This window comes from Acomys russatus, chromosome 20, assembly GCF_903995435.1.
Source record: "Acomys russatus chromosome 20, mAcoRus1.1, whole genome shotgun sequence".
Classification (NCBI taxonomy): Eukaryota; Metazoa; Chordata; class Mammalia; order Rodentia; family Muridae; genus Acomys; species Acomys russatus.
Window position 1 is genome coordinate 30670299 of NC_067156.1, and position 25384 is coordinate 30695682.

At 36.2% G+C, this 25384-nt stretch overlaps 1 protein-coding gene across 5 annotated transcripts in view; it reads left to right on the forward strand.

The window, feature by feature from the left end:
- The window catches only part of Tcerg1 (transcription elongation regulator 1), a 55264-nt gene that overhangs the window by 19270 nt on the left and 10610 nt on the right, over nt 1–25384 (forward strand). For 2 of the 5 annotated variants that reach the window (XR_007832500.1, XM_051163902.1), the window contains exons 6-16: nt 1765–1827; nt 2895–3095; nt 3571–3683; nt 4842–4930; nt 13648–13808; nt 15355–15411; nt 15551–15617; nt 18244–18379; nt 19118–19207; nt 21403–21521; nt 22601–22751. Coding sequence is in view for 4 of the 5 variants with exons in the window: in XM_051163902.1 (XP_051019859.1) it covers nt 1765–1827; nt 2895–3095; nt 3571–3683; nt 4842–4930; nt 13648–13808; nt 15355–15411; nt 15551–15617; nt 18244–18379; nt 19118–19207; nt 21403–21521; nt 22601–22751 (1247 nt within the window). In the remaining variant the exon portion in view is untranslated. Of the gene's footprint in view, nt 1–1764; nt 1828–2894; nt 3096–3570; nt 3684–4841; nt 4931–13647; nt 13809–15354; nt 15412–15550; nt 15618–16644; nt 16696–18243; nt 18380–19117; nt 19208–21402; nt 21522–22600; nt 22752–25384 lie in introns of all 5 variants that reach the window. The other 3 variants (XM_051163904.1, XM_051163905.1, XM_051163903.1) reach the window with 3 other exon arrangements.

The following is a 25384-nucleotide window of genomic DNA, read 5'->3' on the forward strand; positions in this document are numbered from 1 at the left end:
GTCATTGACATCAGAATTATGCAAAATGCTAAGTGGGATTTTCTAATTTTCTAATAGAGCATATTTTGAGAACAGCATAATTTGTAGGAAAATTGGACAAAAGCTGCTCCTTTTTTAAAAAAGGTTAGGATTTTAGAGAGAGAGAGAGAGAGAGAGAGAGAGTGTGTGTGTGTGTGTGTGTGTGTGTGTGTGTGTGTGTGTAAGTATTCCTAATATGCTTGCAGTATCATCAAGGAAAGCCTTAGGTTTATCTGTTTTACGTGAAGGCAAGCATATGCTAATCGTCAGGTAGAGAGAAGCAGGTTGCCCAATTGATTTTTATCATTGGCAGTTAGGTTTGAATATGAAGACATTTGATTCATTTTAAGTTACACAGTGAAACAGTTTTTTGGAGGCTTGTTTAAGAGAACAGACTTTGGAATAAAGTTTTATTCTAAGAGAAGTGGAGGTCCTGTAGATGGCAGTGTTTATTAACTTAAATTTACAGCCTGGAACTTCTTTAATGAAGTGAATTCCCTTCATTTTGTTTCAACATTAGGGAAATAACGCTGTGCTACAGCTTTCTTCACTCAGCATGCTCTTGTAATTCAGGGATTTTACTTGGGCTAAAGTTAGTAGAAAGCTTAGCGTTAATATTCTTTATGTACAATGGTAAAGAAATGAAAGACACTTTAAAATTTGGCGCTTTTGTGTGTGTGCGTGAACGTCATTTAAATTGTTTGAAAATTTTTAATTTCACTTTGTGAATCTGGAGAGACTTCTTTTCCCATCTTTCAGTGGGAAAGTTTTTTTTTGTTTTTGTTTGTTTTTAAAATCACAGTATTTTACATTTTTAAAAATGTGCAGTACCAAACTAAGTTGAGTTTTTTTCCAGTTACAAAAAAGTAAAAATTATTGTCCCTATATTCTTCAGGCTTTTACTTTTAAAACATTTTAATATTCACATTCAATTTTGAATTTCTTCAGTTTCCCAACTTTTCATTCTTTTGCCATCATTCTAATGCATCATGAGTCCTCATCCTTCTCAAAACTGTATGTAATATCTGTTCCTTAATACAAGTGCTACTTTTACCAACCTAAGTGATAGAGGTTTCTGCAACTATCAGCAGACAGTGACTAAGAACATCAAAGGGACAAGGTGTAGTTTCAGCTTGCCATCCCTTGTAGAGGGCACTAAATGGATATTTTGACACTAGTTGAATGGTACGCTCCATCTGTGCTTTTGTATTAACTATTAATTGCAGTGGAATATCTGAATCCATTTTATGCCTTAATTTCTTAATCTTCCTGCCCCTCTGCCCTTCTTTTTTCTTTCTATTTTTTGCATAGTTGTGTCTTGTTCTTCAGCCCCCACCCCCAACCCCATCCCCCATGTCAGCATAGCAAAAGTATCTTGTCAGACAGTGCTGTGTGCACTCACTGCCTTTTACTGGCATATAAGCATTCCCTGGGTTTGATGTCTGGTGGGAAAAGGTCCCACAGGAGAAGTTATTAATGTTTAACAAAGGGGTTTTCTTTTGTTGAATTTAAACTTTGAGGCTCCTTCGAACATGAGGGCTGGTAGGTAACTGGTGTTATAGCTTAGAAATAGCATCACTGGATTTGGCACTACTTCCCACAAAATGTCAAATGACTATTCCATTCTTGGTCTTCCTCATTGGAAATAGGTTCTAAATTGTAGTGGTAAATTATTTCCCTGAATCCCAGTGGTAGCCGACATACAATGGCAGCTTTCCAACCAATGCTTGCTTATCCATTTTACAGGTGTAGCAATGATGCAAATAGTCAGCTGCCCGTATGTAAAGACAGTCGCTACCACCAAGACCGGTAATTTTAAAACCATCTTAGTTTGTTTTGTCTGTAAGTTGGCATGGTAGTGAATGTTGTTGTTTATCCTTTTATTTATTTATTTATTTTTGCCCTAGTGAGTGGAGCTTAAATTTTTTTTTTTTTCTTTTTAATGAGCAGTTGAAATGCAGTTATCATATTTGGCCAACACTTAATTTCCCAATTGCCTATAGTGTTAGCTTCTTTGGTTCACAAAAGCAAATTAGGTTAGATCACTTTATATATCTTAATTTATGTAATAAGTGTAAACAACTTCATTCTCATATTCATAACATTTAATTTTATTTTTGATGTATGTTTTTAAGTTAAATATAAACTGTCATTTCCATGTGTAAAATGATGTGATTACACTTGCATGCAAGTGACTGTGCGTGTGATATTTGTATATAGCATATATTTGCATCTTAAAGTTACCAAAGTAAGACTACCTGGAACCTAGATTCTAGGATTTTTTATTCTTGTATCCTCATTTTAACAGCATTTCATTTTAAATAATATCAGATTATTTAGCATTATAGAAAACAGAAATGTGGCTTGTCTTAAAAATAGATGTCTCTGCCTTTTTAAGGAAAAGAGTAATCTGATAGTCGACATGATTTATCCTTTGGAGTTGGTAACAGTTGTTTTGTTTTAAAACTAAGAACTTTTGTTCTGACTCTTTAAAGTATTTTAGAAGTAGGAAATAATTTTGTGTTAGAAATTACACTCAGTGAGTGTTATGTTTCTTTATAATTTGAGAACTTAAAAAAGTATACTTCTGTTCTTAATAGTTCTTAGTATATCATGGTGTTTAGACATTGTCATAGAGGACACCTGAACTTTTGACTGTTCTTGAGGTATTTTTGGATCCAATTTCCACATTCAATTGAATTTAGCTATTAGAGTCAAAAGACCAAGGAAATAGAATCAGTAATACTTAAACCATTTTTTATATATTGTTCTTGTTCTGAGTATTTATTAATATTTACTAGGATTATTTAGCTTGTGGTTTTATTTTATATTATAATTTAATACTAGGATCTAACTTTTTATTATTCTTTTTTTAGGTGTATTACCAGGAATGGCCCCTCCTATAGTACCCATGATACATCCCCAGGTTGCTATTGCAGCTTCACCTGCTACCTTAGCTGGAGCAACAGCAGTTTCTGAGTGGACTGAGTATAAGACGGCAGATGGGAAGACCTACTATTATAATAATAGGACGCTAGAATCAACATGGGAAAAGCCCCAAGAACTGAAGGAAAAAGGTATAGTTGTTTTGTGACTCAGGACACAGTATGAACTATAAGTAGAATGCTATTTGAAATTCTTACTTTCTAAGCTAAAACGCAATTTTAAAATGTTTGTGTATATTGTTTACAGTTATTAGCCGCTGCATAATTACATTGCCTTTGTGGAAATTGATAATACCGATCAGCAAAATATAGGTCTCTGAGGTGCTGTGTGAGGCCGACTCAATGCTCTGTGCTGTGAGTCCCTGCTTCTCAACATAATTCAGTGTTATGGATGCCTGCTGCAGATGATACCCGTGACCTGAGCATATGTTCTCTCTCCGCACATTGAAGAGTTTTCTAATTATATTAGGGACAGTACCCTAATTATATTAGGGACATTTTATATTAGGGTTGACATTTAGAAATAGAACATCTCAACTTTTTCATGTACGTTCTTTAAAAAATGACAGTAAAACTGTTGAATGACATCATCTTAGTTTTTTAACAGAAAAACTAGACGAGAAGATTAAAGAGCCAATTAAGGAGGTATCTGAGGAACCATTGCCAATGGAGACAGAGGAGGAAGATCCTAAGGAAGAGCCGATAAAGGAGATAAAGGAGGTAAAAGGCCAAGGATGCTAACCTGGGGCCAACCTGAGTTGCCTGGTAGTGTGTACACAGAACTGAACATGTATTTGCCATGTATTAAATAGTTGTAAATTTGACGTCTGAAAAATTGAAGTTCTTTAAAGGTCCTAATACTTTTTCCTTTGAAAGTTTATTAATTTTTGTTTTAAGACTTTATTTTTTATTTTAAAGTGTGTGTGTGTGTGTGTGTGTGTGTGTGTGTGTGTGTGTGTGTGTGTGTTTATTGTATGTATTTGTGGGTACCCCTGAAAGCCAGAAGTGATTATCAGATCCCATGGAGTTATACTTATAGGCAGTTATGAATTGTTCGATGTGGAAACTGGGAACCATATTTTGGGTCTTCAGGAAGAACAGTACACACCTCTAACAGCTGAGCTGTTTCTCCAGCCCCTTCCTTTTTATACTTAACTCTCTCTCAGAGAGAGAGAGAGAAGAGGAAGGAAGGAAGAAAGGAAGGGTCTTGATTGGACCTAATCTCCAAACTCTTGAATTGCAGACTGGTTCATGTTAAAGTTAGAACTACAACATATATTTGGGAATGTTGAGTGTATTTCATCTGGTCTCCCAGCTGTATGTCAATGTGAAATGTTCTCTTTGTAATACTGAGTTCTGAGTTTTGGGAGCTGCTTTTATTCTCTAAGATAACAATGTTAGCTATGTTTTAGTACTACAAAAGTTAGTAGAAGTAAGAAACCAGTTACTTAAAGGAAGAGATCTCCTAATTTTCTCTACTTTAATTATTTCTGTTTTAACATGGCTAGCATGTCTGAAATAGGGCCAGTTGCTGCTGCTTGTTTCTGGTGATGTGTGATTCAGCTCTTAATATAGGGCAAGGATTTTTTAAACATTCCTTTTCAGAATCTCCCCTTGCAGTTCTTACAAGACATCTTGGGTTGTTTTTCATTTGAGATGTTTGTTTGTTTGTCTTTTGGTTTTTCAAGACAACATTCCTCTGTGTAGCCTTGGCTGTCCTGGACTTACATTGTAGACCAGGCTGGCCTCAAACTCACAGAGACCCATCTGCCTCTGCCTTCTTGAGTGTTGGGATTACAGGTATGCGCCACTGTGCTAGCCACTTGAGGTGTTTGTAATGATAGCACAAGCTATTAAATACAATATTGTTTTCCTTAGGAGCCCAAAGAAGAAGAGATGACTGAAGAAGAAAAGGCTGCCCAGAAGGCAAAGCCCGTAGCGACTACTCCTATTCCTGGTACTCCGTGGTATGTACTTAACTGATTAATTTTATTTTTTTATAAATGACTTTTCTGCAGGAAGAAAAATACTTGTAAAAGTCTATGTCAGATGTTTTTTAACTATTGAATATTTTGATTCTTGTTTGTTAAAGTTGGGTTGTTCAGACTTAAAATTCAATTGCCACAAGTGTTTTACATAATTACCACCCAAGTATCTGCTTCCCTTCATGGTCCTGTACTGATATTAATTGTTCCTGGTTATGTATTTGACCCACTGTGAGATCTTGAACCCACCTTTTATTAGTATTTTAAATGTATTTATATGTAGGCTCTCATGTGATTAGTACAGAACTCTGTAAAATTCTAACTTTTTATCCAGTTATGGTGTAATCTACTTACTCTTTTCTTCTTGGGCATGTTTTTACCTTTCTTCCTCTGCCCCATTAATCTCTTGTTTCTTCTATCGTTTCTTTAACCCTTATCCACGGCACATCCTACAATGACTAGTTTGTTCTTGGAGCTTTGTACTGTTATATAGAGTCCTTCCCAACTTGTTTTTGCTACTTAAGTCCCTGTTCCTCTTCATATACCCCTGCCTCCTGTTGTTTGTCCTTTTTTTTTTTTTTTTTTTTTTTTCCTGTAGTGCTCAGCATTTGTGTTTAAAATAAAGAAAGGAAATCCCAATCATTCGGTTTTTACCAATGAAGACTCAGGAGCCAGGTGCAGGGGTGAAAACTTGCTAGCTCTTAGAGGCAGGGAAAGCACCCAGCGGACCTTCCTACTCATCTGACAGTCACATCCCAGAAGGAAAAACCCTTCCTATTCCACTCACATCCCAGAAGGTCTCCACACTGTCTTAAGTACCCTTCAACTTCGTGTCTCTCTTTGTTACTTCCTGTCTCATACTTCCTTTCACTCTCTATGGTTTTTCCTTTTCCCATATTCACTTCCTGTCATTCTTGTTGCTTGCTCCACCTCTTGACCTAGGGTTAATTTTATTTAATCCTGTTTATGGAAAGCTCTTGGATTAAAGGTGTGTGCTAGGGCTGAGTCACACCACAAGTACTTGTTTACAATAAACAAAGTTCTTGGATTAAAGGTGTGTGCCAGGGCTGACCTACATTATAACTAGAAACAAGTTTTTTCAGTTTACAGTCTTGGGGTTCACAATGGGATCACATATCCTGCAACAGCCATGTCTATGAGGTAATGTTGAATAGGATCTTTGTTTCTGGATTTCCCACAAAATAGTAAGGAGATCTTGAGTGTGATCAGATATAATTTCTAAGTTTCATCTTTCGAGTAAAGATAGTTTATTTAAGGCTTCGAGTTATGTGTAGACGTGACAATAGTAGCTGTTACTGATGATCAGATCAGTTACTGACATCTTGAACAGTGAGTGATTTTTAATAAGCAGTAATTTTACTCCATCACTGCAGTGTTGGAGACATCTTTTGGTTGTTATAATTTGGAGATTGTATTGTAGTCGATAAATGGCAGGTGTGTTCCTCAACACCCTACCATGCACATCCCCCTACAGAAGTTATGTACTCAGCAGGTGTTGAGTGCAAGGTTGCAAATCCCTAGACTAGATCCTATAAATTATTAAGAGTTAACAGTGGTATGTTCTTGTATTAACTCTACTTTATTAACTGAAGTATCTGTGGAGAGATACCCTCCTCAGCAGTGGTGTTGTAAAGGGACATTGTATTAGGGAGGATGTACCAGTTACAGAATAGTTGATTTAAATGTCTTTGTTTCTGTTTGGTGAAGGTACTATCTGTGTTGATGTTCTGTTGTCTCATCTCCAGCTCTTATAAGAGTCACTCCTGATCTTGTTGTGATTGTAGACCTTCTACTCTGCTGTGTTTGGTATATTTTGTGGTGTGTGAAGGACATTATAAAACGTATTTTAAAATGTTGGTTTTTTTTTTTTTCACTAAATATGTCTCAGAAATAATCAGTTTAAGAATATGTAAGTCTTTTGTGATAGGAAGAGTTATTGTATTACAATGCATAATTTTTCTACAGGTGGATTGTTAAGGTTGCTTTTTTTCTTCTTCTTTTTTTTTTTTTTTTTTGTTCTTCTGGTTTGTTTGCCCCTGGCATGACAAAAGTTACTATTTGACTCTGTTTCTGTTGTGTTGATTCTTAAATGTGAAATAGCTGAGTCAAGTGGTAATAGCTATGTGAAATGTTGGTAGATATTGCTAAGTAGAGTTTAGAGGACTTTAAGAGGATCCTGCTAGTTGGCAGCTGTGAGCTCACCAGCTGTTTATACCAGCATAGTGAAATTATGCTTCTTTTAACTCCCTACTAATTTGACAAAGGAATGTTTATTTACTTACTTTCCTTTGTTTGTCTTGTTTTTGAGATAGGGCATCCTCCTGTGTAGCTCAGGTTTGGCCTTAAATTCAAGATCTTTCTGTCTTAGTGTCTGGAGTGCTAGGATTGCTGTCGTTGTCACTATGGCCAGCTAGGGTATTGTACTCTTAGAATGCTGATGAAGTTGAAATGGTTTCATATTTACTATCTGTATTCCTCTGTGCAATGTTGCTAATTTGGGAGTGTTTTGCCTGGCTTTAAAATTAATGTCTTGTCTTCAATGTATATTGCTATTTAACCCTTTGACTTTTACATGTATGCAGTTTCTCTAAGTCTGCATTTTGTTTTGGTAACTTGTATAAATTTATTCTTTAGGGTTAGTGGAGTATCACCCACTAGGCAGTGTGTGAGGATCTGGGTTATATCCCTAGCACCATAGAAATCATTAATATTTTATTTTATTTTAAAATGGGTGTTTTGCCTACATGTATGACTATACCATGTGTCTACCTGGTGTCCACGGAGGCCAGAATAGGGCATCCCGATCTCTTGGAGCTAGAGTTACAGACAATTGTGAATCCTGTGTGGCCACTGGAAAGAGAGCTCAGGTTATCTGGAAGAGCAGTTCAGTGCTCTTAACTGCTGACCAGCCCCAGAAGTAATATTTGCATGAAGTCAAGTTAGTTGATCTTTTTTATTTGTAGAAAGATCAAATTAGAAGCACTGTATTCTAGAATCAGTAAACTAGTTTCTGGTTCTAAGAGTTTTAAAAGTTTTCATACACATTTAAAAAAAGATTTATTTAAAAAATTTTTGTTTGTTTATTATATTATATTATAATTTATTTGTTTATTGGCCAGAAGAGGGCACCAGATTTCATTGTAGATGATTATGAGCCATCTTGTGGTTGCTGGGAATTGTACAGAGTTTTAGCTTATAGTTATTTTAGTGGTCCTGTACTATTGTGGACAGTGATGGCTACTTTTCATTTCTATGCATTATTATTAGTCTATGGCTTTTTTTTTTTTTTTTTTTTTTTTTTTTTTTTTTTTTTTTTTTTTTTTTTTTTTTGTCTTACCTAGGTAAGTCAGGGTCTTACTAGCTCCGGCTGACCTTGAAATTTTTATTTATATAGCAGAGCCACACCCTGAGCCTCCTTCCTTATCTTGTCTTCACTTCTCAGGTATTGCACCACCACTCCTGGTCCTACGTTGGGTTTGACTTAGCAAGCACCTTAGTAGATAAAGGCATCTGCCACCAGACTTGATCACCTAGGTTTGATCCCTGGAATTTACATGGTCGAAGGAGAGAACTGACTCCCAGATAGTGTTCTTTGACTTTACAAACATAAATAAAACGTAAATTTAAAAGCTTCTAAGTTTTATCTTTGATTTTTAAATTTTATTTATCCATTATGTATACAGTACTCTACCTGCATGTACACCTGCATGACATATGAGGCCATTAGATCACATTACAGATGTGATTGCTGGAATTAAATTCAGGACCTCTGGGGGAGTAAGCAGCCAGTTCTCTTACCCTCTGAGCCATCTCTCCAGCCCCTGATTTATTTATTTATTTAAATTTACTGAAAATTGCATAGAGCTTGTCTGTTTTCTTTGTTTCTGTGGAGCTTCCTTTCCCCCTCCCCTGGCATTTTGATATGGTGAATTTTAAATTTGTAGATATCAAGACTTCTTCAACATTGACTATATACAGTATATGTGACCATTGAAGATTCTATAGTTCTACCTTGAGTATATATAGTGACGTAGTGACCGCTGAGATAGTTCTATATTGACTATATCCAGTATATGCACAGTGACCACTGAGATGCTGTGGTTCTCACTTTGCTGTAACCTGATTGCCCTTCAACCCACTGATTTTTGTTTTAACACATTGAAAGTTACAGATGCCAGTACACCTGTGCATAGACCTATCATGTCTTAGTAGTATAGAATAATTTGTGTGACAGAAGAAATCTTTGTGTTTCTTGGTTAATTCTAAAGCTCCCTGACAGCTTTTCTGTGTTATACATGCATATCTGTGGTCCCTGCCTTGACTGTAAAAGGGTTGGAGAGAGAAGCTTGGTTAATTGCATATAACAGCACACTGGAGGCTAAGGCAAGAGGATCATGAGTTTGAGGCCAGCCTGAGCTACATAGAAGGAAAGTTGGAGAGAATAGACTTTTCAGTTTTTCAAGACAGGGTTTTGGTGTGTAGTCTTGGCTGTCCTAGACTCACTGGTCTTGAACTCACAGTGATCTGCCTGCCTCTGCCCGCCTCCCCCACCCTGCCTCCCGAGTGCTGGGATTAAAGGGGAGCGAAAATTGACATCTTAACAATGCCATCTTTTCTGAATCATAAGCATAATTTATGAAAAGATTGCTGAGTTAGGCTTTTAATATCAAAACAGTGTTCATTGTAGAGTTGGACATGATTTGCTAAATATAGTCCTAGATGTTATATTGTTTCCTACTGCACATGTGTCATAGTGTTTGGGGGTCAGAGGACAACTGTCTAGACAAGGCCTCTGTCTTGTTGTTTGCTGTTGACTTGCTAGCTTTTGGCCAGTTCTCTAGTCTCAGGTAGGGTAGGAGTGCTAGGATTACAGAATGGCACCACATCTGGCTCTGTATGTGCGATCTGGTAATATACTACTCAGGTCACCAGGCCTGCACAGCTAGCATTGTTTTCCCCTCTGAGCCAAGTCCCTATCTACAAATTTGGCTTTTTAGGGGGGAAGATAATTTCCCATTTGGCTGCTTTCTATTAGTATATAAGAATAGAAATAATATCCCACAACTTTGTAAATTTGATAATTGGAATAATTTCTAAAATTATTTGATCCTGTCATTTGCAACTAAAAATGCTTTTTGTTGTACTCTATTATGTCTTTCATTAATTTCTCTTTTTATTGGCCCTCTTATAGAAGTAATAGTGGGCTACCTTGTCTTACTCCCTGTACCAGTAGCACACAATTCCCTCTTTCCCCCCTTTTTGAGATAGGCTTTCATTTTGTAGCTCTAGCTATGAAACTCATTATTGTAGACCAACCCAGATGATACTGCTGCCCAACCCCCTAGTGCTGGGATTAAAGGCACGTACCCCCACTTCATCCTTCCTTTCCTGCCCCTTTCCCCTGTTTTTCTTCTTTCTTTTAATGCTAACAGGGATATAACTCAGGGCCTTATGCATTGTAGCCAAGCTCTCAACTACTGAGCCACATCTTCAATGACCAATTCAGTTTTTTTATTGTAAGATATAATGTTAGCTGTAGGTTTCTCATAGACTCCTTGATCAGCTTTAAAAGGTTCCCTTGTTTTAGTAATTAAAAAAAAAAAAAAAATCTGACCTTCCTTCCCCCACGCGCAGTTCTTCAAGAGAAGGTTTTTCTGGTTTCTTCGGTTATCCTGGAACTCACTCTGTAGACCAAGCTGGCCTTGAATGCAGAAATCTGCCTGCCTCTGGCTCCTGAATGCTGGGATTTAGGGCAAGAGCCATCCACACCCAGTTACTCTTTTGTTTTAAGTTTGTGGGTCATTAATAAAATTCGTCTCTGATGTAAAGTTTTGAAACCATATGATTCCTTTACAATGTTTGTCCACCATGCCAGCTTTTAATGAGGTTTATTTTTACTTGACTGTCTTTGAGGCCCTGTTGGTAAGCTTATACACATTTTATAATTGTTGCATCTTGTCTTTATTTTTATGAACTGAATTCTTCTCCTTATTCTTCATATTCCTTGTCTCAAAACTTGATTTATTTATAATTAAAACCAGCCATTCTTTTATACTTTGTCTGATAGCATATATTTTTCTGTTTGTTTTTACTTTATTTTTGGATAGGATCTTTCTACATAGCTCTGGCTGTCCTAGAACTGAGTATGTAGTTCAGGCTGGCCTTGAATTCACAGGGATCCACCTGTCTCTACCTCCTGTGAATGAAAAAGAAAGGAAGGAAGGGGAAAAAAACAAAGAGTGAGGAAAGGACATGACTGCTTCTAGGTTTGGTAGGGGAGAAAGTTTATTATAGATAAAAGGGCGAGCATCATAGCCAGACAGAGACATCTGGGAAAGTCCAGGGAGGATATAACCCTGAGCCACAGGAAGAAAAGGGAGAGGAAGCGGAGAGCCAGACCAAGAGGACAGGAGGGTTAAAGGTAGATGAAAAGGCCAGGTGTCCAAAATGGTTGGATTATATGAGGGTCAGCCCAGCCCCTGGGCCAGAGAAGCATACTGAGCATTCAGGGAGAACCTGATGCCCAGACTCACTTTGATGTGGTAACAGTTACTGTACGTTTGTCTTTTCTAACCCTTTCCTCTCTTCTCTCTTAATATCAGTTTATTTAATTTCTTTAACATTCTGCTTAATTTATTGGCTTTTTGAGGGCATCGCTGTCATCAGTTGTTACTTCAGCAATTATAATATATCTAATTCTGTTTCAAATGAACGTATTATTTATGTGTATAAACTTGCTGCTGAGTAGGCCCCTTTAAACTTGTACTGTACACACTGACTTATGTCTTATTTTATGTAGCAATGCTACGTGCACTAAAATTCCAGTAGAACTTAAGAAAAGAAAGTCTTATATTTACCATTTGTCATGTTTTCTTCGTTGTTAAAGATGTGAGTTTTGTTGAGTCATTTAAGCATGGAGAACATTCTTGTCAGCCTGGTCTTCTGAACTGAAACCTCTTAGCTTCTCTTCATCTGAAAATACTTTCCCCCTTTTTGGTTCTCCAGGATGTTAATTAAGTTCTGGTTGTTTTTTTGTCTCCCCCCCCCCCCCCCGCCCAAAGCATTAAAGATGTTCCTCTGTATTTTGTCTGTGAGGCTCTTGCTAAGAATAAGGTTGCCTCATATAAATTTTGTCATTCTTTCCCCCACCCATAGTTGCTGTCATGATATTTGTCCTCTATTTTTTATTTATGGCTGCTCCTTTTGTGTCTAGGCCAGATTGTCTTAAAGTTATTTTGTATGAGGTTTACTGAGTTCTACCTCATACGGCAGTCTGAGAAGTGTCTCTGTCCATTATCTTGCTTTGGAAGTATTTCTTTTGTGTGTGCAGGTCTTTAGCCTTCAGGTATGCTTATGCACCATGTGTGTGCAGTGCCCAGGGAGTCCGGAAGAAAACATTGAATCCATTGGAAATGGATTTACAGTGTGAGCTGTTGTGTGGGTGCTGGCATTGAACCAGGTGCCTCTGGAAGAGCACCCAGTACTCTTAATTGCTGAGCCATCTCTTCAACCCCAGTATTTTAAGTTTCTATATTTCCTATTTGTCTTTTAAATTGTTTCTATTTCTATTCTGAAAACTTGCATCTTTTCATTATTTCAGATGTGTTTTTCTTTATCTCATAAAGCTTAGTTGTTAATTTGGAATCTCGGATTATTTCAACATGTATCCTTTGCTCATTTCAGTATCTAGGTTACTTTGAGCTTTACTGTGTTCATTAAATATTGATTGTCTGGGCATAGAAATCCAGTTTTATTTGGACTCTGAACTGTCAACTGCAGTAGGACCTGCTATGATTGCCTCTGTAATTTTGGCTCGCTGTACTTTAATATATTTAATGTTAAACTTACAAATCCTTTTCATACATTTGTTTTTTCTTATGGCTGGAGTTTTCTAGTTGTAAAAGTGAGACTAGTGGACTGCAGTGGTTTACAGGGTTCTGGTGTAGTCCTTAATTGTTTATATTTTATATCTCCTATAATTAGATCATATCTATTTGATAGGTAGTGTTGGCTTATTAAGTAATACTAAGAGCTTATTGGTTACTATAGTTCACTTTTTAAGCTATAGAATTTTTAATAGGCAGGGTGTGGTAGTGCACGCCTGTAATCTCAGCACTCTGGGAGGCAGAGGCAGGTAGATCTCTGAGAGTTCAAGGCCAGCCTGGTCTACAAAGTCATTCCAAGACAGCCAAGGCTACATAAAGAAACCCTGTGGGGGTGGGGGAGTGGTAGAGTTTTTGTTTTTGTTTTGTTTTGTTTGCTTTTTGAGACAGAATTTCTCTGTGTAGCTTTGGCTGTCCTGGACTCACTTTGTAGACCAGGCTGGCCTCGAACTCACAGCGATCCGCCTACCTCTGCTTCCCGAGTGCTGGGATTAAAGGCGTGTGCCACCACTCGGCCGAGTTTTTAATAGTGGTTTTGTTGCCTTTGAATTTACACTTTTTTTTAAACTTACTCTTTATTTTACATTTTAGTGCTGTCAGATTGAGTGTACTGAACTCAGTTCCTAAGCATTTTAAACTCTTGACTAGAAATTGATTTATATCTCTGTAGCCAATATGAAAACGATTATTAATTAGAACGTTTGCTTTTCTTACTACTTGCCTGACCTTTTGCCCTTTTAGAGTTAATATTAAAAGACTTAGCTACCAAGATAATGATATTTTATATTATTTTAGGTGTGTTGTTTGGACTGGTGATGAGCGAGTCTTCTTTTACAATCCCACTACTCGTCTTTCTATGTGGGACCGACCTGATGATTTGATTGGGAGGGCAGATGTTGACAAAATTATTCAAGAGCCCCCTCATAAAAAAGGACTGGAAGACATGAAGAAACTAAGTAAGTTTTAAATTAGGAATCCATCCTCTGAATTTAACCCCTTTTCACTATTTGCAATATAGTATAAAGGCCATTTAGATTAAGTTTTGAAAAACAGACTGCTATTCTGGTTTAAATACAGTAAGAAATGTGAAAAATGTATAGAATTTGGGTATGGTTTTATTTTGTAAAACATTTTTAACTTTGTTGCTAAGATTTTTCAGTTAGTGTGACATGTTGGAACTGTTGCTTTTGGCTTGATGCTTATTAATGCTTCTGAAACACTCCTTAGTTACAGCATTTCATCTCCCTTTGTGATGTACTTTGCAATAATCAAATTGCACAGAATATTTTTGTATTTTATTTACTAAAATTTTATAGTCTACAAAGTGCAAACTTCTATAAAACTATAAAAAAATTAATCCTGTGGAGTGTGGTGGCATACACTTTTAACTCCAGCACTTGGGATGCAGAAGCAGGTGGATCTCTGAGATCCAGGCCAATCTGGTCTACATTGTGAGTTCCAGACCAGCCAGAGTAAGACATAGTAAGACCTGTCAACCAAAAACAAAACAAAACTCTAGATGATAGCTTTCTTCTTGAGTATAGAAATCTTTAATTTGTGAGAAAGTTTTAAATCTGCCTCTTCTGATAGCATTTCATAATACTGACTATAAACATTTGTGTGTAACTTTAATATATATATATATAAATATTTATTTATTTATTATTATGTATACAGTGCTCTGCCTGCATGTGCACCTGCAGGCCAAAAGAGGGCATATAGATGGTTGTGAGCCACCATGTGGTTCTGGGAATTGAACTCAGGACCTTTGAAATTTGAAAGAGCAGTCAGTGCTTTTAACCTCTGAGCCATCTCTCCAGCCCCCTGTTATATATTTCTTAAAGGTCAATTTTTATTCAGAGTTTTTAAAATTATGTCTATTCAGTTCGTTTTTATGAGCTCATATTCATTTATAATGTAGAAACGTGGTAAATAAGTCATTTAATACACTAATGTAACAAGTACTGATACGGTCTTTAAAGTGACCAATAACTTTATGTGGAGCATATAGATGTGTTTCTGGCATTTTGTGCTTTTAGTACTTTGCAGATTAGTATAACTGCCTTTCTGGTGCTGGTACCATTTCTTTCACTTCAGCAGTATTTATTTTGTAGGTAAGGTGAAGATGCTTTATAATCAAGTGAGTGGTGCCAAGAAAGTATGAGATTTGTTTTTGGGATCTTTTGAAACATTTTCTCTATATTTGAGTCAGATTTGTTACATAAGCATGCATCTGAAAAAGGTTCTATGAATTGAGAGTTTTAATTTTTGTAAAGTTAAAACTGGGAGATTTTACTTGGATATATTTAAGGGCCAGGCAGGAAACAAAGTAAATTGATACTTCATTTTGAATGGAAGATAAATATAGAATTGTCATACTTAGCTTAGTGTTTGATAAAAGAGTGGCTATTGGGTAGATATTTTATTCAAATTAATGTTTTTAAAAGCTTGTGAATATGTTAATGTAACTGTTGATAACAGTGTTTGAAATGTTTTTGCTAGGGCACCCGGCTCCGACAATGCTGTCCATCCAAAAGTGGCAGTTCTCGATGAGTGCAAGTGAGTGAAATGACTGCGAATGGCAACTTTTTCATGCATTAAAGTTCTAGTCGTGATTAACACTAGAATCAATGGCTGAAAATTCAGTAGTTACCTGCTTATGTTTATTCAGTGTTTTAATTAATTTTTTTTCTTACAGTTAAAGAAGAACAAGAATTAATGGAAGAAATGAATGAAGATGAGCCTATTAAAGCAAAAAAGCGGAAGTAAGTAATACCTAGTTTATGCATTTCCAAGGTAGCTGTACAGAATAGAGTTGATGAGGTTATTAGTTTCTTATTCGAAGGTAATGTGTATATAGTTTTATGTGATTAGGAAACAGTAGTCATAATTTCTTTCTTGGACCTAATATTAATTAGCTTTGTTTTGTAATATAGAGATGATATCCTTTCAGTTATAGTTTTGAATACTTGGTTATGCAAATAGATATTATGAAACTAATTGACATTTAGGAATTCATTAATTTTCTACAGACTTTAGTATGTCTGGATGTTATTAAATAAAATTACTCTCTTGTATCAACCTTCACAAACACCATTTGAAGCATGTCATAAAAATGAGCATCCTCTCCTTATATGTGCTTAGCTTGTGACATACTTGTTCTTAGAGACTGGTCGTTACTCCTTGGTTCGGAATGGACTTAGAAAGTACTGAGAGACAGTGGACGAGGTTAGAGGGATTGGTGTGGGGAGTCCTCTGCAGCTGGGCAAGGTGTGATGTTGCTTTTATTGGGGAATGAAACTGGAGTAGAGGGGGTGTGTGAGTGAGATTTTGCAGCAAGTAAGAAAGTGTTATTAGCGACCGGTTGATAACATAGTTAGTCCCCATTGAGAAAGGACAGATTGACTGCGGCCTGATTGTGGTGAGATGAGTAGAACAACTGTTGTAAAGGATGGTTTTTACATATGTGTTTGTTTATTGGCAACACTGTTCAATTAGGATCTTATTAAAGAAAAATTACCATTATCTGCAGCTGAGGCAGCTATTCTGATTTTCACAATTGGCCTTTTTATTCCATAATCAAATGTATGCTTACTAATTGTGGTTATCTAATTTTAAGTTCTTTGTAAAAATTGTAGATTTAGACTTTTTAAAAAAAATATTCTAAGTGATTATATTCATTCTGTTTATGTACCATAATTTGAGATATTTCTGTGATGTTAAACTTTTAGGTTGTTTTTAATTGTTTGTTCTTATAGACATCTCTGTAAGGTTTTTAACTGCTTTTATCAGGAGAATGTCAAAGAAGTCCTTTATGTGGATTGCCCGAGCTTCTCTATTTAGGTACAAAGCTAAAAGCCTATTTTTCCTGGCTTAAGTTTTCCTTTTATTTATTTTATTGAGATAGATAGTGATCGTTTATATTGTGACATTTAGTATAATTCTATAAAGGTTGTTTTTAATTATATTTCTTACCTGTCTTTGAACTCCTATAACTATTTAAGTGGCTCTTCAGTAAAGTAAGAGGTATCTTGCTTGGCAAATTGCTTTACTTGTTTATCTTGTGCATGTCTTAGGCCACAGACTATCTCATTAAGTTCCTGCAGGTCACAGGTTGTGTTTTCTATTTCTTTGGAGGCAAGCATTGCTTAATCCCCAGTTGCTAATTTCCTCTCATATTACTAGTTAGTCTTGGTTCCATTTGTAGCTCGTGGGCTACCTATAGCATGCTTTTAAATTTCCAATAACTTGTGTAGGGAGTATAAATCTATTTTATAAGCTTATTATATATTGAGTGGGTCATATTTTAGAAGGAAGGTCTGTTTCAGATACACTTTTTTTTTTTTTTGGATCGGTTATATAAAACAGGCCTTTTTCATAGTGCATATGTTTTGAGAAGTGACCTGATTTCGTGTTTACAGTCTTGCATACACACAAGTACTAGGCCTGTCCTTAGCTCCAACGTGCATTTTTGGATAAACAAGAAGTTAAGTCATTGGTGAACCATTCTAATTCTTGTGCCTATGGTACACTCTTGAGACCTGCCCTTCAACTTAAATTTCAGCTATTCACCCAGAAAGTGAGTAATAAAAATATCGGGTAGGTAAAGTGTTTATCTCACATACTATATACTTGGCCAAGTTAGAAGATACTTTTTAATTTTTAATATTTATTTAATTAGCCGGGTGGTGGTGGCACATGCCTTTAAACCCAGCACTCGGGAGGCAGAGGCAGGTAGATCTCTGTAAATTTGAGGCCAGCCTGGTCTACAAAGTGAGTCCAGGACAGCCAAGGATACACAGAGAAACACTGTCTCGAAAAACCAAAACTAAACAAAAAAATTATTTAATTGTATTCTTCAAACAAATAATTGAAATTACTAGGACCATTTTATAATTTTTAATAAATTTTAAAATACTTTATAAATTTATAATAGATATTTTGGGAGATGCTATTTCTGTATCATTTCAAGAACTAAAAATATATTTGGTTCTATTTGATTCTAGCGAAGTTTTGTAATGCCAGAAAAACTTTTTTCCTTTTGGTTCACCTTATATTAACTGGAGTAAGAGACAGCACATTAAAGTACATCTATATGTCTATGTATCTATCTATATCTATCTAGCTATCTATGTATCTGTCTGTCTGTCTGTCTGTCTATCTATCTAGCTATCTATTTTTAAACCAGTATAGCCATTGTGGCATTAGAAATGCATCGTAATTTTATTATTATTAGAATGAAAGTTATGCTGTGTAATTTGAGATCCTTAGGATGATTTATGTTGCCAAGAATATGCTGCTTAGTACTGCCTTGAAAATGCCACTGATTTAAGAACTTGGTAAGATTTGTATTAGTTATATTAATATCACCTTATGATTTATTTTTCATAGGAGAGATGATAATAAAGACATTGATTCAGAGAAAGAAGCTGCCATGGAAGCTGAAATTAAAGCTGCCCGAGAAAGGGCCATTGTCCCTCTGGAGGCTCGAATGAAGCAGTTCAAGGACATGCTGCTAGAGAGAGGGGTCAGAAAACAATCTTTGGGGGAGATATTTCTGTTTTATATAAGTAATATAAATATGTCTTGCTAAAAGGTCAAATCTAAGGTTAGTGCTCATTAAATGGGGGTGGGAGGATAAGGGGACCTGTTAAATTACTGTACACTTTTTGAAGTAGCCTTTTCATTGGCTTATCATATCATGTTTGACTAAGTGGCATTTTACTGTCCTTTTAAGTACAAATAGCATTTAACATTATTTGGGTCCTATGATTTTGGTAACATGTATGAGTATTAACATTACAGAATTGCGGACTACTTCGGATGGGTAAGGTGTATATGATACTTTATGATATTAAAAGCTTAACTGAGAAGGAAACTTTTTGGTTGTATTCACAAATGTGTTTGAATAAGTAAACTGTTCTATTTTAAATCACAATATTGCAGTTAGTATGTGAAATCAAAATGCAAATCTTCAAGGCCTTTTCTGATGTACTAAGTTTAAAATGTCACCCAGTAGTAGTTATTTTTAATGAGCAATGAAGTGTGTTATTTCTTTATAACAAAGAAGTGGTCAGAGCCAATTAATGTGGAAATTTGCTGTTGTTAGCCTCCCACTGCTTATCATCTATTAGTGATGGAAACTTCACTATGGTTTTAATGTCTCCTTTATAAACAGATACCCTGTAGATTTCAAGCAAAATTATGACCTTTCTGGTGTAGAGTATCTTAATTATGAGGCAATGCTTTCTTTTTTATTTTAAAGGTGTCTGCCTTTTCAACATGGGAGAAGGAGTTGCACAAGATAGTATTTGACCCTCGGTACTTACTTCTCAATCCTAAAGAAAGAAAACAGGTAAAAGGAACTATCACAATGAAAACTTAGTATTTAAGTGAATGTGTTTAAGTTTTGAGACAGAAGCTCCCAGGCTGGCTAGCCTTGCAGTCCTTCTACCACTGCTCTTTTGCTGGAGTTGCAGCACATCCTAGCACACCTGGCAATAGCAAACATTCATGCTAGGCCACTGTCTTTTTTCTTTAACAGTACATCACAGCATACTTTAGTGCTTATTATGGGTCATTGTGGAGGCTTTTCCTCTTCAAAAACAAGATTGTTTTTGCTTCTTTCATATGAACATGTCCTTGTGCTTCATAGTTAATAGTTATGTCTGCAGTGGTTTTAAAAGTTATTTCTAATGCATTTATCAATTTGTACAAATGGTACAAATTTGGAGTAGAAAATAGTGAAATACAGTTTTTTTTTAAAAATTAGAAAAACACTGACATGACTACTATTTTTTGCTTTTCTAACCAGCATATCAGCTTCTCTGTGTATGTAAGTGTGCAAATAACTGTGGGCATGTAGTACTTGGTATGCCTATCGCATAACTGTAGATTTGGGCTGACAAGGTGGTTCAGCATGTAACAGAAGCTTGGTCATGCCTGACTTGAGTTTGGTTCTCAAGATGAAAATGGTGGAAGACGAAAACCAGTCACTGCAGGTTCTTCTCTGACCTCCATACATGTCTGTGAGATACATGCCCATAACATCCTTATAGATAGACAGAGAGACATACACTCAGATAAATAAATGTAAATAAAAATACAGTGTTTATCATGGCACTTCCCTCTCCTGTAGGATGTAAACTCTGTAAGGACAACAGTGTTGTTACTTGTTCTGTGTGGTATCTGGCTCAATGCCTGATATAAACACCTAGAAGACTTAATTTTAAGACACTTTTTTTGTTGTTGTTGTTGTTGTTTTCGAGGCATGTTCTGTTTTGGAGCAGAGAATTTACTTTTCGGAGTTCTGGGTTCATTCTGTCTTTTCTTTGCACCTTCTCCCCTTTTCTTCCCTTTTGTGGTAGTAGATACTGAACCCCTGGCCTTTTATGTGTCATGCAGGCCCTCTGCCATTGAATTAAATCCCCAGCCCTCATCCTTAAATTTCTGGGTTTTTTTTTTTTTTTTTCTCTCTTGATAAAAAAAAAATTTTTTTTTAATCCATTCTTCCATAACGTCAGCTTGTTCAGCTCAGCTTTTACTTCTCCCTTTGTTAATTTCTAAGATTTTTTTCAGGTTTTCTTTTATAGTTATGATTTCATAAGTTGCTTAAGATTATTTTTTTCTTTTTGAAGTTTGTTTTCTGGTATAGACTCTGATTTTGCAGTGTAGAACTCTCAGGTGCCCTATAACTCTTGCTGAAGCATCAAAGCAGCTTGATCCCTGCCTGGTGGGGCTCCTGTGATTTGAGACTTGTACGCAGATGCACAGGTCTGGGTTAATACTGATTGTCAGTGTGACAGAGTCACCCAGGAAGACAAGCCTTTGTGAATGCCTGTGAGGGATTACTTAGATTAGGCTAGTTGCGGTTGAAATAACGCTGTGCCCCATAGATAGAACTGTGCCTTAGTCCTTAGGTTCTTAGTCTGGCATGCTGCATTCAGAGGCATGTTGCCTCAAGGTAGATTTGTTTTACCCTTGAGAAGAGGGATCAGGATAAAGAGTGTGATAATAAGTATGTGGAGTTTGGGGGCCCGTATGCTGTGTTGCAACTCTGAATCTATTTTAGGGTAGAAGCTTCATAGACAACATGTAAAGCAGTGAGTTTAACTATTCAAATAAAGTGCTATAGAGCCAGATTTTAAACTTCAGTTAACGTACCATCTTAACTGTACAATACTAAGTAGGTGAAAACAGCGTAGAAAGATTTAAGTATTGAAGGAGAACTAAATTGTGGGTTCCATGTTGCTGACTTTTCTAGAATGAGTTTGAGAGGACTTGAAATATGTATTATATCATTGTGAGAAAATTATAGAATACAGAGTTTTTCTTTGTTTCTTTTGGAAGGGTAAGTGGAAAGCTGTAGAACTTGTGTATTATTTTGGTGAACCTTTAAAATGAGGCTTGCTGGAATTAATCTACTGTTAGTTATTTATACTGTTATTTATTTAGTATATAGTTCCTATTATAATTTGAATGGAGACTTTGTTTTGTAATTTTGTACTAGGCTCAGTTGTCAAATTATTTTTTTGTGTGTATGTGTGATAGGTGTTTGATCAGTATGTCAAGACCAGAGCAGAGGAAGAACGCAGGGAAAAGAAAAACAAAATAATGCAAGCCAAGGAAGATTTCAAAAAAATGATGGAAGAAGCAAAGTTTAATCCAAGGTATGTGCTTAACTACAGTCAGATCTGAGTGTGTATTTCTCCCTCAAAATCAAAGAGTGTGTGCATAAAGGGGTGACTTAGGTAATCAAATTATACCTGTTCTATAGATAAGGAAAGTAACACAAGCAAATCAGGGGATGGCAACAAGCTTTTTATTCAGTCCACTATTGCTCAGAATAGTATACCCAGGAGGAATTGCTCATTGTTATAATTTTTTTCATACAAGATATTCTGATGGTTTCCGCCATCTGGAAGAGCAGTCAGTGCGCTTAACCTCTGAGCCATATCTCCAGCCCTAGTTTTTATTTTTAACTATGTGTCTATGTGTGGGTTTGAGTGTAGAGACCTGCGAAGAGCAGAAAGGGTGCTGGCTCCCCTGGAAGCGGGTGTGAACTATCTGACGTAGGTGCTGCCAGAGCAGTAAGTTTGTGCTCCTGACTCTTCAGCCATCTCTCCAGCCCTGCTTCTTTACTCTAACCCTGATGACATAGAACGTGGTCGTGCCATGCGTTTTAACATTTAGGTTGCATCTGAGGCCCCGGGCTTCTGGGGGATCTTTTCTCTGGGACTTCTTCCTCTGCTCTTTTAGCCACTGTGTTGTACGTGAATTTGAGCTCTACACCTTGGGAGGCTGTGTGAAAATGGATAACAGTAGGGTGTACCTCATGAATTCTCTCCTTTCAGGGACCTCACTGTCATTGCACGTGTAGTCAGTCTACTTTACATCAGTTGCCCAGTCCTTTTCCAGTTGTGAAGGGTTACTGTGTTTGAAGCAAGCCTTATACCCTTGGGTAATAGATGAGTTATTAAGCCTCTGGATGCACACATTCCTTATTCCTGGTGTGTCTTTATTAAAAAGTGATTTATTAAATTCCCCTAGTCTGGGCTGATGGCCTATAACCACTAACCACATTTTCAGTCATTAGCTCTTTCTGTTCCTTCCTGTGGGTTACTTTCCAGATTTGGGACCTACGTATCTGGCATATTTTCTTGCTAGAAAAGTGGTATATTCCTTTTATTCTTGTTTTAGAAACATAGATAGTCAACTAAACTTAGCATGGTGACCATTGTTTTCACAGAGCCACTTTTAGTGAATTTGCTGCCAAGCATGCTAAAGATTCAAGATTCAAAGCAATTGAAAAGATGAAAGATAGAGAAGCATTGTTTAATGAGTTTGTGGCAGCTGCAAGGAAGAAAGAGAAAGAAGATTCGAAGACCAGAGGTGAGAAGGTAAGATGGCTTAATTCCTGTGGTCTGGTCAATGAGGTGAGGACCTAATGAATGCACTGTTTCCTAACCTTGTTTGCAGCCATAAGCAATTGGGTGCTTGTTTTCTTTTAATTTGCACAATTGTTGATATACATATATGATCACTTTGTTTTCATAATGCTTATTTTAGGAACTTCAGTAAACTAGAATTGCTTTTAATTCTGTTAAATACGGTGTCTGGTAAACCTGGGGCTGGGAGTTAGAACTGCAAGCTTTGTGGTAACTAAAGTGTGTTAAGACTTCTGAAGTCTTTATAGATACTGACATTTGAATTTGAAAGAACTAATTAAATCTTTGTATTTTATAAAATATTATTTTAGTAAGTTTCTAATCTTTCAGTAAACGTATCTTACATATAAATTATTGCTTATCAGAATTAAAGGTCAGCTATTAAAGATTAATGCATATGAAATGTCATTTGATAGCAATGTCAGGAACAGAGAGCTCACCACTGTGGAGGCAGAACAGTGGGGAGATGGCACCAGTGGTGTGTGAGCCATCAAAACAGTCATTCTCCTAAGTGTTCCGGTATGCTTTGTAATGGGGAAATAGCCTCTGGAGCCTAATCATTCCTGACATTCAGAATTGCTGCTTACTGTGGGAAGCTAAAATGTTAGAAATTCTAAGTCTCATTGTTAAGAAGACTCTTTCTATAGGGGAAGGAGGTCCCCTCAGTCATAGGGGAGGGGAATAGGGTGAAAGCAGGAGGGAGGGAGGGACGGACACATGGGAGCATACAAGGGATGGGATAACAATTGAAATGTAATATGAATAAATTAATAAATAAATTTAAAAAAGAAAACTCTTTCAATTAGGATAGTAAGGGTATTAGATGAAACAGCTTTCAACAGAAATAGCAGAACTCTGATCATCTGATATATTGGGCTTCAAAATAAAATTTTATAGAATTATTTTACAGGTGACTTACTCATTATGCTTCTTAAACATTCAGAAAATCATGTAAACAAAAATTGCATATTTTATATATTCATTTAGAATCATATAAGTAAATTACTGCTTTTGACTTTAAATTTTTTAAAGTATATAATATATTTTTAACTTTTATTTTATGTGCATTGGCATTTTGCCTGCATGTATGCCTCTTTGAGGGTGTCAGAAGCCATGAAACTAAACTGAACTGTCATGTGAATGCTGAGAATTGAACCCTGGTCCTCTGGAAGAGAAGCTAGTGTTCTCAACTGCTGAACCATCTCTCCAGCCCCTACTTTTGACCTTTAGAATAATGTAGTTGATTAGAGAAAACCAAGTAAATGATTATTTGATAGTGTATGGTTGTACTTACACAAATTGGATTTTTTATGAATTGTCTAAACTTGTTTGAGATAACTAGAATTTTATGTTGCTCATACTGGTGCACATGATGTTGGAGGATTCCCTGCTTGTGGACCCTTCAACACTAGTACTTAAACACACTGGTCTCACTTTTTTCCCTGATGCGCTATAGTAAGAGGAACATTGAAGGGACAGGATAACAAGTAGACTTTTAAAGTCTTTATCTTCTGGGTTATAAAGATGGGAGACTGAACTAATTTAAAGAATAAAGAATGACTTTGTAAGGGTTAAGTATAATAGATTTTATGTTTACATTTTGTGAAGTATTTGGTTAATGAAAATTTTATCACTTTCTCTGTATTGTTTCTGTTAATCTTACAATTTAAAAAACTAACTGGTTATTGATTAGGTAAGGCTGGCAGCAGTAGCAGGAGGTGTGAGTAGTAAGTGTTCACTTCAGTGTAGCTTTCATTTTGTAAAAATACGTCTTTAGCGTTGGTTGTGCTTGTTTGTGTTTTGTTTGCAGAAGCCAGCACTCAGGTTTTTGTTTACTGCTGCTCACTCACTGTAAAGGCTTCATTCTTTATAAACACACATTTGAAGTTGCAGCCAATGGAGTTAGCTAGCCCTATTAGAAAATCGTTGTTTTTTAAGCTGGGCATGGTGGTGCACACCTTCAATCCCAGCACTCGGGAGACATAGGCAGGTGGATCGCTGTGAGTTCGAGGACAGCCTGGTCTACAAAGTTAGTCCAGGACAGCCAAGGCTACACAGAGAAACCCTGTCTTGAAAAAACAAACAAACAACAATAAAAAAGAAAACTGTTGTTTTTAATTTCGTGAACAGTGCAACTATTTTTGCTGTGGCGAGGATAGAAAACAGGAGAAAGATTATGAATTAATAAGCTGGTGGTAAATTTTCAGCTTTTGCCATTTGTTCAGGTATTGACTACTTTCATGCCTATCAGTTTTAGCAATCATGTCATGGTAACGCCCACAATAAAAAGATTTTAAGAGTTTATAGTACTTGTGTATGTATCATACATGTTAAAAACTATACAATTCACATCTAATATTTAGTTCCCATGGCTTAGAACAAGTCTTTCGTGACACGGTGCATGTGTTATTTAGTGTAAATTTTGCCTTCTAGTTATCAAACACACCTAGGAATTGTTAATTAGATACAAAGTTGACAAGGTGAATAGTAAAATCATATTATTCATCAAATACTTTAATACTTGAAAAACTGGGTTTATGAGCACTTTTTATTACTCCAACTAAGTAAAGGTTCAAGTTTAATAA